The 19015-nt window shown below is 39.8% G+C and overlaps 1 protein-coding gene across 3 annotated transcripts in view; it reads left to right on the top strand.

The window, feature by feature from the left end:
• The window catches only part of PTPRQ (protein tyrosine phosphatase receptor type Q), a 220786-nt gene that overhangs the window by 56299 nt on the left and 145472 nt on the right, over positions 1-19015 (top strand). For all 3 annotated transcript variants that reach the window (XM_075012304.1, XM_075012297.1, XM_075012312.1), the window contains exons 20-26: positions 358-584; positions 5844-5913; positions 9257-9456; positions 9715-9964; positions 12461-12589; positions 16005-16151; positions 18399-18571. In XM_075012304.1, coding sequence (XP_074868405.1) covers positions 358-584; positions 5844-5913; positions 9257-9456; positions 9715-9964; positions 12461-12589; positions 16005-16151; positions 18399-18571 — 1196 coding nt within the window. The remainder of the gene's footprint in view (positions 1-357; positions 585-5843; positions 5914-9256; positions 9457-9714; positions 9965-12460; positions 12590-16004; positions 16152-18398; positions 18572-19015) is intronic.

Here is a 19015-nt window from a genome sequence, read left to right as displayed (position 1 = left end):
TCATATATCTGTGTAGTTTTAGGTGAAGAATCCTAAAATTAAACAAGCTGTAAAAATACCTCTTAAGGCTGGCAAAATGTCTGGCTTAAAACTCTATTTTGTATGTGAAGATTTTGAGCATTCCATTTTCTACATTCTTATAAAAGAATGTTCCTAGTGTTCCAAAAAAAAAAAAAAGAAGAGTATTTAATCAGCTTTTGAAGCACTGATCTCAGGAGAAGCACATTAGTCTTTAGGCACTTCAGATCTCTGTGCTGAAAAATGCTTTTATTTGTAGGCATTAACTGTGAAGTTATAGAAATTACTTTGTGATAATGTAGTTGAGGAATGTTTTCTTTCTTTTTTTTTTTTCGCCAGATCCAGAACCCCCTGTGTTCCTTGCTGGTGAAAAAGTGGGGTCTGCAGGAATTCTCCTCTCCTGGAATGTACCACCACATCCAAATGGGAGGATTACATCCTATATTATTAAATATAAGGAGGTCTGCCCATGGATGCAAACAGCTTACACTCAAGTAACAACAAAGCCAGATAGCTTGGAAGTTCTTCTCACAAATCTTAACCCTGGAACAACTTACGAAATTAAGGTAACAGTATAAATGATGTAGCTTTTGTATTTTGAATTCTGGGTATATCATAGAGTATCTGAGATAAAGTAAAAGAATATGATGCCATTTTTTGCACACACAGTATTTTCCTAACCAGCTTGCTAATTACTTGTTGAATTCCTTTCCAAAAACACTGGCCAATTCTTTGTATTTACTACAATGCTTCTTTTTAATTACAAAGACCATTACAATCACTTTCATCTAAAAGTGCACTAAAATGAGATTTCTTCTTTTAACATCCTGTTTGACATAACGTGGTACAGTAACTCACAGAAATTTTTGCAAATGTCTAAGGGATTTGGGAGAATAGGTGTGAAGAGGTCAGAAATTCTGTTTTGTGAAGGCTTTTGAGATTTCAAAATCTGGCTTTGTTCTGAATCAGAACAAAACCAAAACTTCTGATTTCTCTACAGAGGAAAATTGGGTTGATAAAATGTTTTGTTCTGAAAAATATCAAAACATATACAGGTTGAACTTCTCTAATCTGGCACTCTCTTGTCTGTCAACATCTGTTGTCCATCATGATTTTAGTTGCCTGGATATCCACTTATCATGGGTGTGTTCAAGTTTTCCCAGGGTCCCATGAAGTTTGTTTGCAGCTATCTGTCCTGGCTCTCAGTGTTCTGTGCTGTTCTTTAGCTCCAATTTTCTCCTAAATGTCTTCTAAGAGCCCAGTAAGAAGCGGAAGTGTTGGTAGTGCTGCAAGACAATATTGATCTCCCGTGGTTTGACAAATTCTCTTGTTCAACATCAAGGATGCCAGGTTAGAGACATTCAACCTGTTGATTCAATTTTTCCTTTAAAATTGTGTTATAATAAATACAGAATATACAGAATGCAAAATAAAATATTTCAGTATGAAAAATCAAAATCATTTCTGAAAATGTTGTAATATGACATTATTGTCACTTGTTTTTTGTCTTTCAAAACAATATTCTGGCAAAATTGACCTGATGGAATCCAGGTCTCTCAAAATTTCTCTAATCAAGAGAGATTCCATTTTAAAAAGCCACTTAGGCACTGAATTAGGCTCCTAAATCAGTAGGTTTCTTTTTTAAAGTTTACCCAGATTTCTTTTACAGATAATGATTTGCTTTGTGATATATCCCCAAAAGACATTACCTTCATTACTTGTCCATTTCCTTACTATTAAAATTGTGTGCTTTCTCTTTGCATTAGTGCTGATAACCAATAAATGCATTTCCACACATACAATATAAGCAGGCTAAGTATATTTACTCCAGTATCAGAGAGTTAGTCATGTTAATCTGTATCTTCGAGAACAAGAAGTCCTATGCCACCTTATAGACTCACAGATATTTTGAAGCATAAGCTTTTGTGGGCAAAATATCTGTGTCTATAAGGTGCCACAGGACTTCTTGTTGTTCTCAAAGATGCAGACTACCGGGGCTACCTCTCTGATACTGTCACCTATATTTAGGCCAAGAACTCTTGATTTCGATACATATTTTCATAAGCTCTTAACATCTGAGTAGTGAATGAGTAAGGTGAAATGTCCAGAAATGCATATAATTCCCTTGCCAATGTTTGCGGCTTGAGGAAATGTTCATGTTTGTGAAGGTCTGGAAAGGGATGCTTTTTAACAAATATTAAACTAGAGTTGTTTTCATCTATGTGCTAGAATTTCATGCAGCTCAAGACTGTATAAAAATCTTATAATTTCAGGTTTTGAGTAACACATTATGCAAATTTCCTTTTAGAACTTGTACTCTCATGACATAGTAAAAACTGAAATGTGGCTTATTTAATTATGCTTAGCATTGAGTGAAAGCTCCTTCTTTTGAATCTTTGTACTGATGACCACATGGGTAAAAGTTAGTCTACATGTGGCTACAGAAAAGTGTACCCTTTAATCGCTAACTCTCCCTCAGTTGTAAAGCAAAAGTTTAGCTGTTGGAGAATATACCATTTGCTTAGGCCCTAATCAGGGGAAACTGCCCTGAAAAAGTTGAGCCTGGAAATGGAGGGTTCTAATATAAAAATCCAATTAGCATAATACTGCCTGTTGTATTCAGTAGAATTATTAAAATTCTTGTACATTCAATTTCCTATTCCCTGCATGTATCTTTCCTAGGAAAGTTAAAAATACTATTTTTCCCTTCCCCGGTCTTTAATGGTACTATCTTCTAGCAGTTGTTCTCAGCCTTTTTGTGTGAAGGACCCATTTGTAAATGCCATAAATAGTCTGGGAGTAGTGGCCCTAGGGAGATTTAGGTTAGATCCTCCTGACTTCAGAGGCTTAAGTCCTGTCTGGCACTCACTGCACAATGGCGGTTCCTGCAGCTCCTGTGCAGGGATCTGCCTGGGCTTGGCTTTTTGCTTCAGGCATTACAACCTCTGGGGTTGCAGTAGTAGGCATCCTTCAGTCTGTATAGTCTGTGGATCGCGCCCTTTAAAGTTTCAATTGAGGACTTCATTTACAGCGTCTATTGTGACTATGAAGACCCACACGAGAGTGACAGTCCTTGCTGCATCTCTTGCAGATGTAGTGGGTGTCTGGCAAGTCCTTAGTGTGCTTTCTGTGTGCTTGCTTCTCCTCTGCTAGCTGTCTGATCTTCATCTCGCCCTTCTGAAGGCCCTTGTGTAACCCCTGCCTCCATCTACTGTGGTCATCTGCTAGTTCTTCCCAGTTGTCCAGCTCGATGTCTACCTCTCTGAGGTCTCTCTTGCAGACATCTTTGTAATGCAACTGGGGGCGTCCGGGAGGTCTTTTGCCAGAGGCTATCTCACCATACAGGATGTCTTTTGGAATCCTTCCATCATTCATCCTGTGGACGTGGCCAAGCCAGCGGAGCTGACGCTGCCTGAGGAGGGTGTGCATGGTTGGGATTCCAGCTTGCTCGAGGACGGCGGTGTTGGTCAGTCTGTCCTTCCATGATATTCCAAGGATGTGCCTGAGGCAGCGCAAGTGGAAGACGTTCAGCCTCTTTTCCTGGCGGGCATACAGGGTCCAAGTCTCGCTGCCATAAAGGAGGGTGCTGAGGATGCAGGCTCTGTAGACTTGCATTTTGGTGTGAGTGTACAGCTTGTTGTTATTCCACACTCTCTTGCTGAGTCTGGACAGAGTTGTGGCCGCTTTTCCGATCCTCCTATTTATCTCAGTGTCCAACGACAGGGTGTCAGTGATGATGGACCCGGGGTAAACGAACTCATGGACGACCTCTAACATATAGTTGTCAATGCTGATTGATGGGGATTCAGCAACATCCTGACCGAGTACGTTTGTCTTCTTTAGGCTGATGGTAAGCCCAAAGTCCTTGCACACTTTGGAGAACTGATCCAGTAGTTTTTGAAGCTGGTCTTCTGTGTGAGACACTACAGCAGCATCATCTGAGAACAGAATGTCTCTGATGAGGACTTCCCAGTGCTGCCACACTTTGGTCCTGCCCCCTGACTGGACCAAATTTGTGTGACCGAAGACATGACCTGGCTCATGGTGTTGCAGTACCACTCACTCACGTTTGGCTCACTGAACACCCATCATCCTAATGACTGGGCTAACTCTGAGTGGTGCTGGGACACTAGAGGTTAGAGTGCCTCGTGCAGGGAGATGAACCAAACTGGCCCCATAAAAAAGGAGTCCCCAGAGCTGCCACATGACCCTTTGAAATATTTTGGTGACCCAGTGTCAAATCTCGACCCACAGGTTGAGAAACTCTGGTCTGTGGGTCAACTTTTGTCCTCTTCTGCACATGGACAGTTCCCATTGACATTGTGACTTCCCATAGTGTTCACCTGATAACAGCATTTGACTCTTTACATTAGTATTTATTCTCTTCAATGTGCGCTATGGGCAACCTGCAACTGTGTAGTGAGGCCTACAAGAATGACCTTTTCCATATTCTGGTAAAATAGCAATGATTCGTTAATTGTCACACCCATTAGATCTTGGACAGGTTCATGATGGATCTTCTGAATGACTGATCCACTAGCAGCCTCACAAACTAAAGGGCAACAAGGTGCTTTGTTCACCTTTCTCCTCTTAAGTGACATGGTATGAGTCAGGTGATTTGGTTCATTGTAGGATCTGTCATGTCATTTATGAGCAAGTTCTCAAGTCATCCCTGTGGAAATTCTTTGTCATTTCATTGTACATGGTTTGTCTCCTTACTGAATTTCTCTTAGTTCCTGCAGTGGGGTACAGTTTAATGGAATTGCTGCTATGTTACACAGTTGTATTTAGAGTAACAGAGAGAAAGCTGTGCTAGTCTATGTACTATCGAAACAAAAAAGCAGTCAAGTAGCACTTTAAAGACTAACAAAATAATTTATTAGGTGAGCTTTCGTGGGACAGACCCACTTCTTCAGACCAAGTGGGTCTGTCCCACAAAGCTCACTTAATAAATTGTTGAGCTGTATTTATGTTTTCCTTATTTTTTTCAATAGCCTAGGTCTTAATTTTTTTTTTACCTTTTTTTTTTTAAGTTAATGGAAGTCAAATTAATATCTAGTAGACAAATGAATAGGAAGGCACAGGATCATACCATTGTTATACCAAATCAGACCTATGACCAATGTGTTTCTTTGGTTATTTACGCATTATCATGGTATTGGAGCCACCGTAGTTGCTGTATCCTGGTTCTGATAGTGGCCAATATAAGAGGGTGTAAGAGCAGTCATACTGGATAATTAAACAATAATATACCTACTGGAAAGTTTTTTTTTCTTATGTTGCAAAGCATAAGGAATAATAATATCCCTTATGAATGTTTATCCTGACTAGTTTAACCAGGTATGATAACTATGTGATTTCTACAGGAGTCTACTTCTTTGATGCTCTTTTCTGTAATATTTGTGGCATTGAGATTTACATTCTAACAATGCATTCTTTTCACATTTACTTGTACACAATAATTTGTAATTTATTGTCTTTCATGTTAATTGTGTAAAGAAACAGAATATAGAGGTGTGCACAACTGACCTCCTTAGTATTCAAAATGTTATATAACTCTATCATCTTAGTTGTTTTCTCTCTCAATTAAATATTCCTAAACTTTTTACTCTCTCCTCATACGGAAGTCTTTCCACACCTCTAATTATAGTCAGTATCCCTTCTGGACCCTTTCTATTTCTGCTATACCCTTTTTGATACGAGATGACCAAAACTGAACACGGTATTTAAGGTGAGTACATAGTGTTCATTTAGAAACAACATTGTAGGTTCAGTACTGTTTTGTTTCCCTGTCTCTCTAATGTGACTGCTTTGATTTCTTGTAGGTTGCTGCTGAGAACAGTGCTGGCATTGGCGTATTTAGTGATCCTTTTCTGTTTCAAACAGCAGAAAGTGGTAATTTCACGAAAGCTTCAATTAATCCAATTTATTCTTATAAAGCATCTCTGATGTTTTCTTTTTACAGTAATAATACCAAAAAATTCTGATCCATTTAGGAGCAAATCCTGATTCTTTCACTCTGCCCAAAAAAGGGCCTCTCTTACAGCGGGAAAGGTGCCAGACCTGGCACTTGGTGGGTGTGGTCCCCATTCATTATGTCTGGGTCTACACAGAGCTCTGCTTATAATGGCTGCTTATTTGCATACTCCTGTAACTCATTACCACAGCCATGCAAGACTTTGGCGCAGGCAGAAGCTGATGCTGGCACCGCAGAGCTCAGTGTAGACCCAGCCTATGTGTAGGGGTTCCAAACAAGTCCCTGTGCAAATGGACTGCAGGAAATCGAGGCAGGGATAGCTGATCAGATATAAAATAAACCTGATAGCTATTGCCCATTGTAGCATGGGGACACAAGAGCTATAGTCGATTCAGGATCTTACATAGTTCCCTTGTGTTAAACCCAGCTTCTTGTATGTGGTATTTGTCACTGTGTTTGTGTCTTAAGGCTGACAGGTTCTGATATCTAAAGCACAGTTATAATGCATACCTGAAATTAGAATCTGGCAGAGGACATCGTATGTTTTCCTACTTTTTTGTGGCTTAATACTCTATCAAAAAGTCTGCTATTGTTATTAATTTACATTATGGAGTCTGTATCTTACAAGCACTCTGGAAGAAATTCATCTTGCTGCGCGAGGCCTATTTTCAGAGCTTATATGGGATTTAAGTAGCGGTACTACTTGTGCTAGTCCTTTGCAAAGCGTAAATTTCACTTTCTGTGTATGGAATTCCCATTAATTTCAGTATGAGTTTTCTGCGTACTCAATGTTCCGCACCTCTGCACACACTGAAGTCAGGGAAAGATTCAGCTTTTCATGGTTTCAGACTCTTACAGCTTTAAATGGAGCTGTACAAAACTAGTTCTTTTCATTTTGCAAATAATTGCCTGCAAACCTAACATTGTAATGAGCATTCTGTATTTAACAGAGGGCAAGATACAACATTTTGCCTTATAAAGGCATTATTGCTTCACATAAATTGTTTGCACAATTCTATGTGCCTATGATGAATATAAAATGGAAAGCCACAGTTGAGTTTTAGCTGAAATGATGAAGAAAAGAAAACATTTTTTTCTAGCACCTGCATTTGTAAACTCCCTTTCTAAGTAACACAGCTTTGGGAGTTTAAAGAAGTCATCATCCACCACCACAAAGTGGATAATAAACTTGTTATATTTTTATATGTAAAATATGAACATTTATTTTGGATACAAATTGTTTGAATAGTTAAAGACATGATGCTGGATTACTTTGATTCATGGGTACTAATAGTGATGGGAAACATTGTCTCAAAAGGAGTAATATGGAGAGGTGGAAAGAAAAGCCAGAAATAAAGCCCCTATTCAACAAAGCACTTAAGCAGGAAGCTAGGAGGCTGTCTCATCCTAATTATGGAAGATTTAATGTAAAGTTGAACATGAATATATTTATTTAAATTAACTCATTTTCAACACCATATAGCAATATGTTTAGTTTATGAAATTTGGGTCTGTCCTGTAGGTATGGCATTTCAGATACTTCTGGATGTTTACCTGCCTCACTCAAGAACTTGAATCCTGTGAGATAAGGATATGCTGTATTATGTTTCCTTATGGTATGAACCGATTTGTGACCCAAGGGACACATCAAATTGTTATTGATACAAAGAAAATTATTTCTTGATCGCACACTACCCTGTATTGGGAAATGACTAATCAAATAAATAAATTCAAGTACTAAGGGAACAGTTTTTAATTTACCAAAATGTTGAGATTTCCCAATCAGCATGTTTCAATTTTATTCCCTAAAAAAGAGTGGTTCATTTTACTAGTTCAGATTAATCTATCTGAAATTTAAATTAAAAGTAATTTTATAAGGCAAATGTATCAGGAGGGAAGAAATCCACACTTTAAAAACTACTTTCTGCCTCAGAGCACTGATTTTTCATTTGACTGGTTATACAATACACGCACCTGCCCTCCCAAAACACTGCCCCACTCAGAACCTTCCGAACAACTTAATTCAGTTACAGCAGATTGGCAGATGTCAGATGCAAAACAATTTCTGGATTTGGGGTTTTTCCCCAGCAAAACAGGTTTTCAGATAGAAAATGCTGCTTTATCAGAGTCAATCCTGTAAACTCGTACTGTGAAGTGTCAGTTTTAGTGTAACTTGAGTTGGGAAGGTTTCTCAGAGGCACTCGTGTAAGTGCAAGAAAGCTGTGTGAACCAATTCAAATCCCTGCTCTGCTTAATCTAGAAAAGGGAGTTGACCCCACTTCTCACACACGCTGGGTGAGAGCCATGAACAACAGGTTATTCTGTCGTCAAGCTCTCTTGTTGGAGTTGTTTCACTTTGTATGAATAATTATTCATTGGCATAGGGAGGGAGACTGGGTGCCCCAAATTGGAGGTGACTGACCTAATCATTGGGTAGTAGAGTCATTCTTTCTGTGGCCCAAGGAATCTTGAATTAGTTATACAAAAGTGGAACAGCTCCAATGGGAGAGGTTGAAAAAGGGAGACAGAAACTGTAAAGCTTTATCATTTGAAAGCTACAAATAGAGACAGTATGGAAGAACAAATAGGGATACCTCTTTTCAGTCCTTTGAAATTCATTGGACTGGAAGAGCCTTTTAAGTTACAGAGTGGCAGCAAGGGTCAGAGCCTAGGTTAACAGACTCAGGCTTGTCATATGGTATGACAATTGCTTTGTAAACATAGTGGTTTGGGCTGGAGCTCAGGCTCTGAAATCTAGGAAGGGGGTAGGTTTCATAATCCCTGCTCCTGTCCAAGCTGTAATGTGTACACAGCTCTTTTTAGCACTGTAACACAAATCCTATAAGCACAACTCTTCTGACCTGGGGCCTAAGACTTGCTGTGTAGCTGTACCCCTAGAGGGACTGAAAAATATATTGAATATTTTGTTAACAGAGACTATCCTTCCTTAACAGCCAATGATGGAAGTGTTATGGGAGCAGTAGTACAATTTTTTATTTTAAAAAAGGAAAATAACCAACTATCATATTTGGAGAGAGCTATATAACTTTTAAAATTTGAAAATTGCCTCTAAGGTACTGTGATGCTGAATGATATGAATGCCTGAAAACAAGAAATGGAGAAAGCAGGCATAAGCAGGCATCAGGAATAAAGAAGGATTAATTGACTTTTGAAACTTATTTTAGATAGGAATGTTAATTCCAAAATGCCCATACTACTACAAAGAATTATATGCATTGCTGGTTCTGTTTTGTTTCTTAGCTCCAGGTAAAGTGGTGAATCTCACAGTTGAGGCCTTAAATTATTCAGCTGTAAATCTGATCTGGTTTCTGCCTCAGCAACCAAATGGAAGAATAACCAGCTTCAAGATTAGCGTAAAACATGCAAGAACTGGAATTGTAGTGAAAGATGTTTCTGTTAAAGTGGAGGACATTCTATCTGGAAGGTTGCCAGAATGTAATGTAAGTGTTAAAAACAATTTAATTAGAGGTAGACTCCAGGGATGAAATGTGGTTCCACATTTGTATTTTGAACACCTCAAAATCTGGGTGGCCTGTGGGATTTGGTTGAGGTCTATTTCTAATTTTATAATTTAGTTGTTGATTTACAAACTGATGCACTAGTTAGAGAGAGAACTTTATGTTTGAGCTAGAGCTTGTCAAAAATGTTCTGACAGGACAATTTTGTAGCTTTTCATGGTCCATGTTTTATCTTTCTAGGAAAAAAGTGAATCATTTTTGTGGAGTACTACCACCCCATCAACTACTTTTGGCAAATCTACATTTCCTTCACGGGCTATGTTTACACCAAGTACAACAGCACCTGGTCTAAGGATCTCTGTTTGGAATGAACCTATTAATTTTGTTGTGACTCATCTTAGACCATACACTACTTATCTTTTTGAAGTCTCTGCAGTTACCACTGAACCGGGTTACATTGACAGCACAATTGTCAGGACACCAGAAGCAGGTATGTGTTGCTTTCTGAGAAAAAACAAAAACAAAAACCTTTTAACTACAGAGAAAACTCACTATGAAAACTTCTCAGACATATTTTAAAATCTATAACATAGAGATTTCAGTTTACATTGCAGGGTGCTTTAGACTGTGATTCTGTCTTCAGCTAGCTCTCTGGTTGTATTTCAATGCGTACATTCTTTGTTTTATAGTTCATGGTAGGCTTAATCAGTTGTTCCAGATGAGATCAACTAAATGTGTGTATGCACTATATACAATATAATATGGAAAAGAGGGATGGATGAAAGTTGAGTTTACATGGGAAATACAGTAAAACAAATTATGATTATTTAAAAGAGAAGGCGAAGATCGTAGTTTCTAAATTCTGTGAAAACTTGAGGTTCTGGTAGTGAATCAGCAGTACCTGAGCCAGACCCTACTTAACATCTCTGGCAAAATTCCTTCCTTTCCACACCTGAGATTTGGATGAAATCATGGACATGGTTTTTATCTTCGTTATACTAAGTGCTGGGGCTCCAGTGAGGAGATTCAGCACCTCTGAGGAGACACGTGAGACCCAAAGTGTGAAATCTAACTGTTAATTCTCACATCAGTTTTTCCACCACTTCTCTACTTCTGGAGTACTACTTCTTCACTAGTTCAGGAGTATTCACAGCTTCCCACAATCAGTCAATTGTATTTCTCTGGAGATATGGAAAAACAGGGTGGAAGAGAGAAAAATCCCTTTCCTAATGTTTCCCTCTCAGGATCCACAGCTTAAAAGGCAGGCCCAAATCCAGCCCTTGAACACCAGGATTCTCAGCGCATTGCAAGTGACCTGTCACCAGGGGAACGGAGACGGAAACCATGATTGTCTGAACACCAACTAACTGACCATGGGTCAAAGACTGTGCATCAGTTGGACATTGCAGCTATCTTTTATCTAGTGCTGTTTAGAAATTCTAGGCTCGTCTTTTATGTCAGAATTGATACTAATTGACAGATGAAAAATGATCTGACTCTTTCCTAATATTGTTTAGTTGAATGGTTTTGTTATAGGTAGAGAACCATAAATATTTAGATGTGTCAGGGAAAAATACAGTTCTGTCTAGTTCCCAGTCTGATTCAATGCTCTTTTCCAGTTTTTAAGATGACAAGGGACCAATTCCTGTTGCCCAACCCAGTAGCAAGGGGAGTCAGTAGCAGCAGCCAGAACTTGGCTCTGAGCAGCACCCTCCCTCCCCATTATGGCCTGGTGTCGGTGGCTGCTCCCAGTTCCTCCCCTCCCAGACGAGTCCCAGGGCCGGTATCAAGAGGCAGGGGAGGGACTAGGGCCGGGTGGGGGTAAGCAGGGAGGGGGTCCAGGGCAGCCTTCCTGGGTTGGAGGAGCTGCATGGACAGCCTTGGCCTTCCTGGGTGTTTGAGGAGCTGTGAGACCAGTTCCCACCTTCCCAGGGGGTCAGGGAGCTGCGTGAGCAGCCCAGGCTTTCCCATGGTCTCCCCCGCGCCTCACCTGGGCTCTCCTTCCCACCTCCTCCCCTGCACACCCTCCCCCCCAGGAAGCAGACTGAAATGATGATGTCATTCAGTCGGCCAGAAGAAAATTTTTTTTTATAGAGAGAGATAATGAAAATGTATATGCGTCATTTAAATCATTTCTCTGGAATGGGGCTGAGGGGTTTGGTATGCAGGCTGCTGAGGGGAGAGCCCTCTCTAGCCTTCTCTCACTGCAGCAGCTTGGGGTTAGCTGAGAAGCACCTCCCTATAGCCACTGCAGCTCCAGCAAGGAAAGTGAGGCATGTCCTCTGGCTGGTAAAGGTCTTGGATCATCTTCTCCATGCACCCCTCCCCCACCAAACTGTGCATTTTCCCCTTGCTCCCTGATGAAGGGGAACAGCCAGCAAGTGTCAAGGGAGTGGGGAGCTTCATCCCATCCCACACGCTCTTTAAAGGACACCTGGGTGGTGGTGGGAGGCTTGGGGCTGAGGCAGTTCAGAACAGAGGCGGGGTGCTCCCAACCAATCCCTTCCACCTGCCTAATGATCCTGTCCATTTTCTGAATGGTTTTATGCATCCCTCTAGGATGTGTGGTTGGGAAGCCTCAGGCACCCCTTCCCAGCAAAGGCGCCCAGTGGTGGGAGTCTTGGGGCTAGCATAGTCGTGGATGGGGCAGGGCCCGCCCCAGCCATCTCCTTTGACCTGCCTGGAGTTTTTGTCTCTTTTCTCCATGAGTTTATGAGAAACAACCCCATTCTAGGCACATCCCATTTTCCTGGCAAGACCAAACCCTTACCTTGCTTTAAGTTATGATAAGAGGAAGCTGTATACCAAACGTGGTAGTCCTAGCTCTGACTGTTTAGGAGTTCTTGAACACAAAGCTATGTCAGAAGACAGACATCCATCCTCACATATCTAGTAGTTTTAAGATGAATAATATAAATTAAATTATGCTTCTGGGAAACCCTAATATGAATTACATGTGCATACATTTTTCCCAATGTTGTTCTAGTTCCAGAAGATCCACCCCAGAATTTTGCCAAAGGCAACATTACTGGAAAGTCTTTCTCGGTGACGTGGGAACCACCAACCATTGTAACTGGAAAGTTTAGTTACAGAGTTGAGTTATATGGACCATCTGGTAAGTCTGAGTCAAACTTAGGTTTCTTCTATTGTTGTTAGGATAATTTTCTTTCAGGAACTATGACCAACGTTCTTAAATGGATAGTTGAAAACAGCGCTTTTACTTTTATGAAATTAGGCTTGGTAATAATTCTTTGGTAACTTCTCAGGCAAAAGGATGCTTCTACTACAATGCCTCCTCTGTAAATACAAATACCAGAGATTAGCCAGAAGGAAGCCAACCCTAAATATTGATTATGGGGCATGGAGGTCATTAACCACCATAGTTTATTTATAATATTTCATTACACCACCTTTTATGTATCAGTGCACTCATATAATTTATGTTATCCAACTTTACTACCCTTCCGTCAAAGCAGGGTGGGGAACAATATTCCCTCTATTTTATTTTTACATCTATGTGCAAAATAACTTTTGTTATGTGCACTAAGGTATGTGCAGATGTGCACCACCAGTACAAGTCCCTGCTTCCTTCTGCAGTCAGCTGTGGGAACTCTACTAATCATCTAGGTGACATCTGAATCTCTCCTGGGTGGCCATCCTACTGTACAGCTTGGTTTCTCCTCCCAGAGAATTTCTTGGATAGGTCTACAATACAAAAGAAATTCAGTCTATGATACACAACTCCAGCTATGAGAACTGCATAGCTGGAGTCAACGTACCTCAAATCCAATTTCTGATGCAGAGAAATTGCGGAGACCCCCACTGCTGGCGATCTATGGGAGAAAATCTCCCATTGATTACTCTTAATCCTCACAACAGTGAGGAGTACCATAGTAGACAGGGGTGCCCTGTGAGTATGATTTAGGGAATCCCCACCAGATGCGCTAAATCCAGAAGGGTGATTGTGGCACTGTCAATCTTCCACTTAATAAAGACATATCCGTGGGCTCAAATGTTTATCTTGTCTTCTTGGCTGCACAATTATGAAATTATGGAACCTAAGGCTTCCTTACCCATGCACAGGCTTTGCTAACATTTTGTCTGGTCAGGCACCAGAGGGTGGGAGAGCTGGGAAAAGAAGGGGACTAGATGGAATTTTGTCACCCTACTTCTAATGTACTGATCATGTTAGCTGTACCAGAGTACCAGGTATTGACTTAATTCAGGGTATTTCCTTCTGGGAATGGCTGAGAGAGCCGGAAGCAAATTATGACAGAGCTACAATTAGAGTGAGCTTATACATATTGTGAAAAATTGAACTATGTGGAAGATTAATATCTGTCACATCATGTCTTCAATATTATTCTACACTTTTGGACTTTGATATTAAAGGTACTAGAATTAACAGAAATGGGTAGACAGTGATAACCCAAAGACAGCTGATTTAATTAATCTTTTAAATATGGTCTAGTATCTATAGCTGTAGTGAGTGGGGAAATCAACTGAGACACCAGAATGCGTATTACACAAACATGCATTATTTAAGTAAGTAAATAATTGCATCTCTAATTTAGAAGACTACTGTTCAGTAACACAAAGGATTGGATTACTTCCTTTTAAAATGAGACATTCTGTATCATACTGCCTCATCTGGTCCTCCCTATGGGCCTGTCATCTCTGCAGAAAGATTGGAAGCAGTTCAAGTGCTTTGAAAAGGAAGAGGGGTCTAAATGATAGCTTCTTCAGTGCTGCTAAGGATTTCTGCCTCTAGCAACAGGACACAAATGAAAGGACTGATTGCTTCCATATAAGGTTTCTCAAATCCATAGTTTTCAATCTCAGCCGCACAAATTGTCTTATGGAAAGAAAGCCCTGCATTCTGTGACCTCCCAGAACAGCACCACTTAAGCACTTTGTCTTATTTTTCTTGAGTACTTGTGCTACTATTTCTGACCAGAGAATGGAGAGCTTTCAGATTTTGCATCAGGAAGCTCCAAAAGTGCACCTCAGGAATGGTCTTCCCACTTTAACTTTTTGATATGTATCATTTTTATTTATGTGAGAGAACTTGGGAGCCATAAAACCAATTCCAGGCCCAGATCAATTCATAGGGTAGTATTCTAAATTCTTAACAGTCCAGATGAATAGAGAGGTGTATTTGAGCTATGTCTGACTTGAAGAAAGGGTTCTCCAGTGTGCATTACCTATGTAATCTGTCACATTTCTTAAAACTTTATTACCCTTTAGAACCAGCTTTTATATTCAAATCTTTCTATATTCTTCCTTCAGTCTAATTGCTCCACAGTGAGGCTATCAGGAGGGATGATGAGGAAGAATAGAACATTTCTTACCTATTATCCTTCCAGTGGTTTTTCTCCACCACTTCAAGCATATCTATAATGTGAATCTGAGTTATATTTCTGATGATTTTTAGCTAAGCTGTGGTTTGTTTTAGGGATTTGTGGCTGCCCTCCATCAGTCTTTAAAGGAGGCCATGCCTACTCACTGCAGTATGCTTGTAGATTAGAAGTCTCAGAGCTCTGGCCCCCTGGGCAAGGCAGAGTCATAAGTGGTCAAAGGGGATCTGATTCTCAGGGTAGGATAGAGCCGTACATGGTCTATAGCCCAATGCTTCCTGGCTATGGCAGACAACAAACAAACACAGATCACTTGGCCTTAGGCGGCTAGGCTGCCAACCCGGAGGTGGGGTCAGCAACAGGGGTAAGGAAACCTGGGCCCACCCTACTTCACCAGGTACCAGCACTAAGACCTGACAGTCATGGAGGACTCCACCACTGGGTCAGTGAGTATCCCACTGAAACGTGCTGACCTGGACTCTGTCAACACAGCCAGACTAATGTCTAGTGTTCCTGGGCTACTTCGTACAATTCCTCATGGGTGTGCCTCCATCTCCTAAGATTTCTCCATATTGAGATACATGGCCAGTGGCAGTTCCAGTAGCTTCTCTAGGTGCTGGTCTGTCTGTCGTTCTGACACCCCTTCTTGGTCCTCAGTACTGTAGAGCTCTGTCATGGAGAACAGGTACAGCTGAGCTCCATGGTCTGCCTTTTAAACTTCCTGTCTCAAACCTATGCTTCCAGAACGGAGGGCATAACTGTCTGGCTTCACTCACCTGAGGGTGGCTCATGGCCTCTACCCATAAGTCTCAGAGGGAGGCCACAACCTCTTACTATAGTGGTATATATAGCTATGTAGGAGATAATTAATTTGACATATTTACAATTTTGGAGGCCCCCGCCACATGAAGATAGTTGGAGAGATTAAATGTAGAAAAGAATTGAAAGGAAAGAAATTTTCCTTTCAGACTGGTTGCAATGATATCTTAGCATTTTACCATGGACACGCAATATCACTTGTGTAATGTCATAGTTACTCTAAAATGATGGTACCTTTATTATTGTTTTGGAGTCGTTTGTCTTTTATTATCACGGACCAGAGCTATATTCAAAATGAAGAAATGTTCAATACTGATGTTATTAAACTGAAACTGTTTTCTCTTTTCACTCTAGGTTATATTCTGGATAATAGCACAAAAGAGCTCAAGTTTACATTTGATAATCTAGCTCCATTTACAGCATATAATGTGTATGTTGGTGCTGAGACAAGTGCTGGGATGGGGCCTAAATCTAATTTAACAGTTTTTACTCCTTCAGAAGGTTGGTGGAATTATAAAAATAAAATAGACAAAGCAATTGTCCTGCTAAATGTGATTGGTTTTAATTCTCCCTTAAATGCCATTTGATTAAATTGTGTATGAAAAATATGTGTCTAGTTCACTCCCTCATCTGGGTAGCGCATTATAAACCAGAAATCACAAATCATAGCAAGAGAACATAAATCACTCTGTGATCACATTCATGAGTTCAGAAGCCTTTGAAGATTGTGGCCCTAATATTTTTTGAATAATAATAAAAAAAAAGATACGAAAAAAAGCGTTACTTCTGGGCTGGGTAATTCAGTTAAAGGAACCACTCTACTACTGGGCCAGTAGATGGCAGCAAATATTAGGCTAAAAGCATATTTCTGTAATCACATCCAATTTTATTTCCCCACATGTACAATTGTCTTTATATTTCAGATAAAGCTATTAAAAATAATGTTAATGTGAGTAGCTTGTGCTTACCTTGAAAGGAAGAATGTGGTATATGTTCATGATAATGGCACTGCTTTTAACAAAATACCTTGTTTGTCTGTAGGAAAATGTTAATAACTTTTAGTTAAAACAAAATAGCATATTTGTTTGAAAGGAAAATCCTAGCTTGTCTTAGTGCTAGGTGCTGTACGATGTTAAGATGACCTAGGTGCTGTAGGTGATGGTAAGAGACCATCTCTGTCTCAAAGAGCTTTCAATTTAGATCACAATCCAGCTGCTTCATGTTTAGCTTTCTATGCTACAAGGAATCCCATTAATTTCATTATACTGGCTAGGTAAGTCTTTGCAAGTTCAGGACCTAAATATCCAAGATAGACAAAAGATAGGAGGGGAAACAGAAAGAAGAAGTGAAGTGACTTGCCCAAGTTCATATAGCAGGTCGGTAGCAGAGTCAGGAATAGAACTCAGTTTTCTTGACTTCCAAGCCAGTGTTTTCCTTCTGGGCTGCACTCCCACTCTGACCCATACTCTTTGGTTAGACACCTTTTACTCAGCGGCTTCTGGGAAAACTAGCAGGTGATGACAGTATTCTAGTATTTAAATGATGGTTTAAAGGCCCTGGGTTGTTCTAACTTCTTTTCAACAACAAGAACCCAGGAGTGAGTGTCATACCCCTCCAGTTTGAATACCAGTTTATTTTGGTATTCATATTCACGCTAGGCAGGATACGTGTTCTCAGCTGCGGCATAATATGACAGACTGATAATTTTGGTTTCAAACCTACAAACCATTATTTTTGTGAGTAATCCCATTTGTAGTTAAAGGGCTACTTGTGTGAGTCAGGATTAGCAGGCCTTTCATCTATGTCACTGTAGGATGAATGATTTTGTGCCTGAAATTCCATGAGAACCATTGTGTGGAATATTAGGACACTGATGTGTGATGTTCATTGTTTTGCATGTAAAAAGTAAAATGTCCTCAAGTGTAAAGCAAGAAGGGATCACCAGACCATCTAGTCCGACCTTTATATCACATACCACCAACTCCACTCAGCATCCACGCACTAAATCCAACAACCAAAACTGATTGAACGATTACAGTCCAGAGGAGACTAGACTGTTATGTGCCACAGGCAGAGAGCATGAGGGACTGAGGTACACCAGTGCCCAAAGCACTTGCAATGATGATGAAGTGATATATAAGTACAATGGTAGCTCATTATTAATACTAAAAGGCAAAATGGTGTTAAAACTTATGAAATATGACACACAAAATGGTAATATCATCAATTATAATATTTCCATTTTTTTTTAATTGTCATTGATTTATGCAAATTCAAGGTACGTGAGGGTTGCGTGGATCACAACAATTGCGTACCTCGAAGGATTACTGTACATATGTTTGATTTATTTATGTCTAAATTTGTAAAACATATGTTCTAACTGGGATGGATCAGCATACGACTACTGACTTCCAGTACATATAACTTCAATTGGAATTGTGCCATACTGATTTACACTAGATGAGGATCTGTCTCGCTCCTACAGTCATTAATATACTGCATTTCATATAGCTACCTTCAGGTTTTTAAATCCAGATTTAACCATTGAGACAAAATCTATTTGAAGTAACTTGCTGATTGCACTGGAACACTCAGTTTATAAACAATTAAAATCTGATTAGATGTTTACAATGCTTTTGCTTGGTTTGTTGAAAAAGTTTACAGTAACATTTAGAAATTAATTGATAGTGTTTAATTAAGTTCATTATCGGAGATAACATTAATTCAAGGGGGTTTTGTTTGTTTTAGTTCCAAGTGCTGTATCTGATTTACAGCTAGAAGGAGTAGAAGCCACTCTCATAAGAATTACTTGGAGGAAACCACAACAACCGAATGGAATCATTACCCAATATAGGGTTAAAGTGTTAGCTCAGAACACAGGAGAAACTGTGGAAAATACAATTCTCACAGGGAAAGCTCAGGTATTTTGCTTTTTATTTGTCTGTTCAGTTTTGGTTGCCTGGCCTGTGAAAGTGTGGTTTTATTTTAAATTACAGAATTAGTTACTACTGGTTAATTTTCAAGTCCTTTCTCATTGTCTTTTATTTCCTGTTCTATTTTTAATTTTCAGTTAATTTTTCTAGTTTCACCTGACTGCAATGTCACTTTAGGCTGCATCTACACTATGAGATAAAATCAAATTAGAAGGAGTTAGCTCAACATAAAAACGCCACTGTCTTTACTGCAAATGTCATTAGCTTGATTTAGTCTGCCCTCATATTGATAACACAATGTCGATATTAACAGACGGCTACAGCATCAAGCTCAAGTTTTAAATGTTTAATAAAGGCTAGTGTGGAAGTACCATGTCTTTCATTCAAATTTATTAGCCTCCACAAGTGTCCGCTATGTATCCCATAAAGCTA

This window comes from Carettochelys insculpta, chromosome 1 (assembly GCF_033958435.1).
Source record: "Carettochelys insculpta isolate YL-2023 chromosome 1, ASM3395843v1, whole genome shotgun sequence".
NCBI lineage: Eukaryota > Metazoa > Chordata > Testudines > Carettochelyidae > Carettochelys > Carettochelys insculpta.
This window is presented reverse-complemented; position numbering and strand designations above follow the sequence as displayed.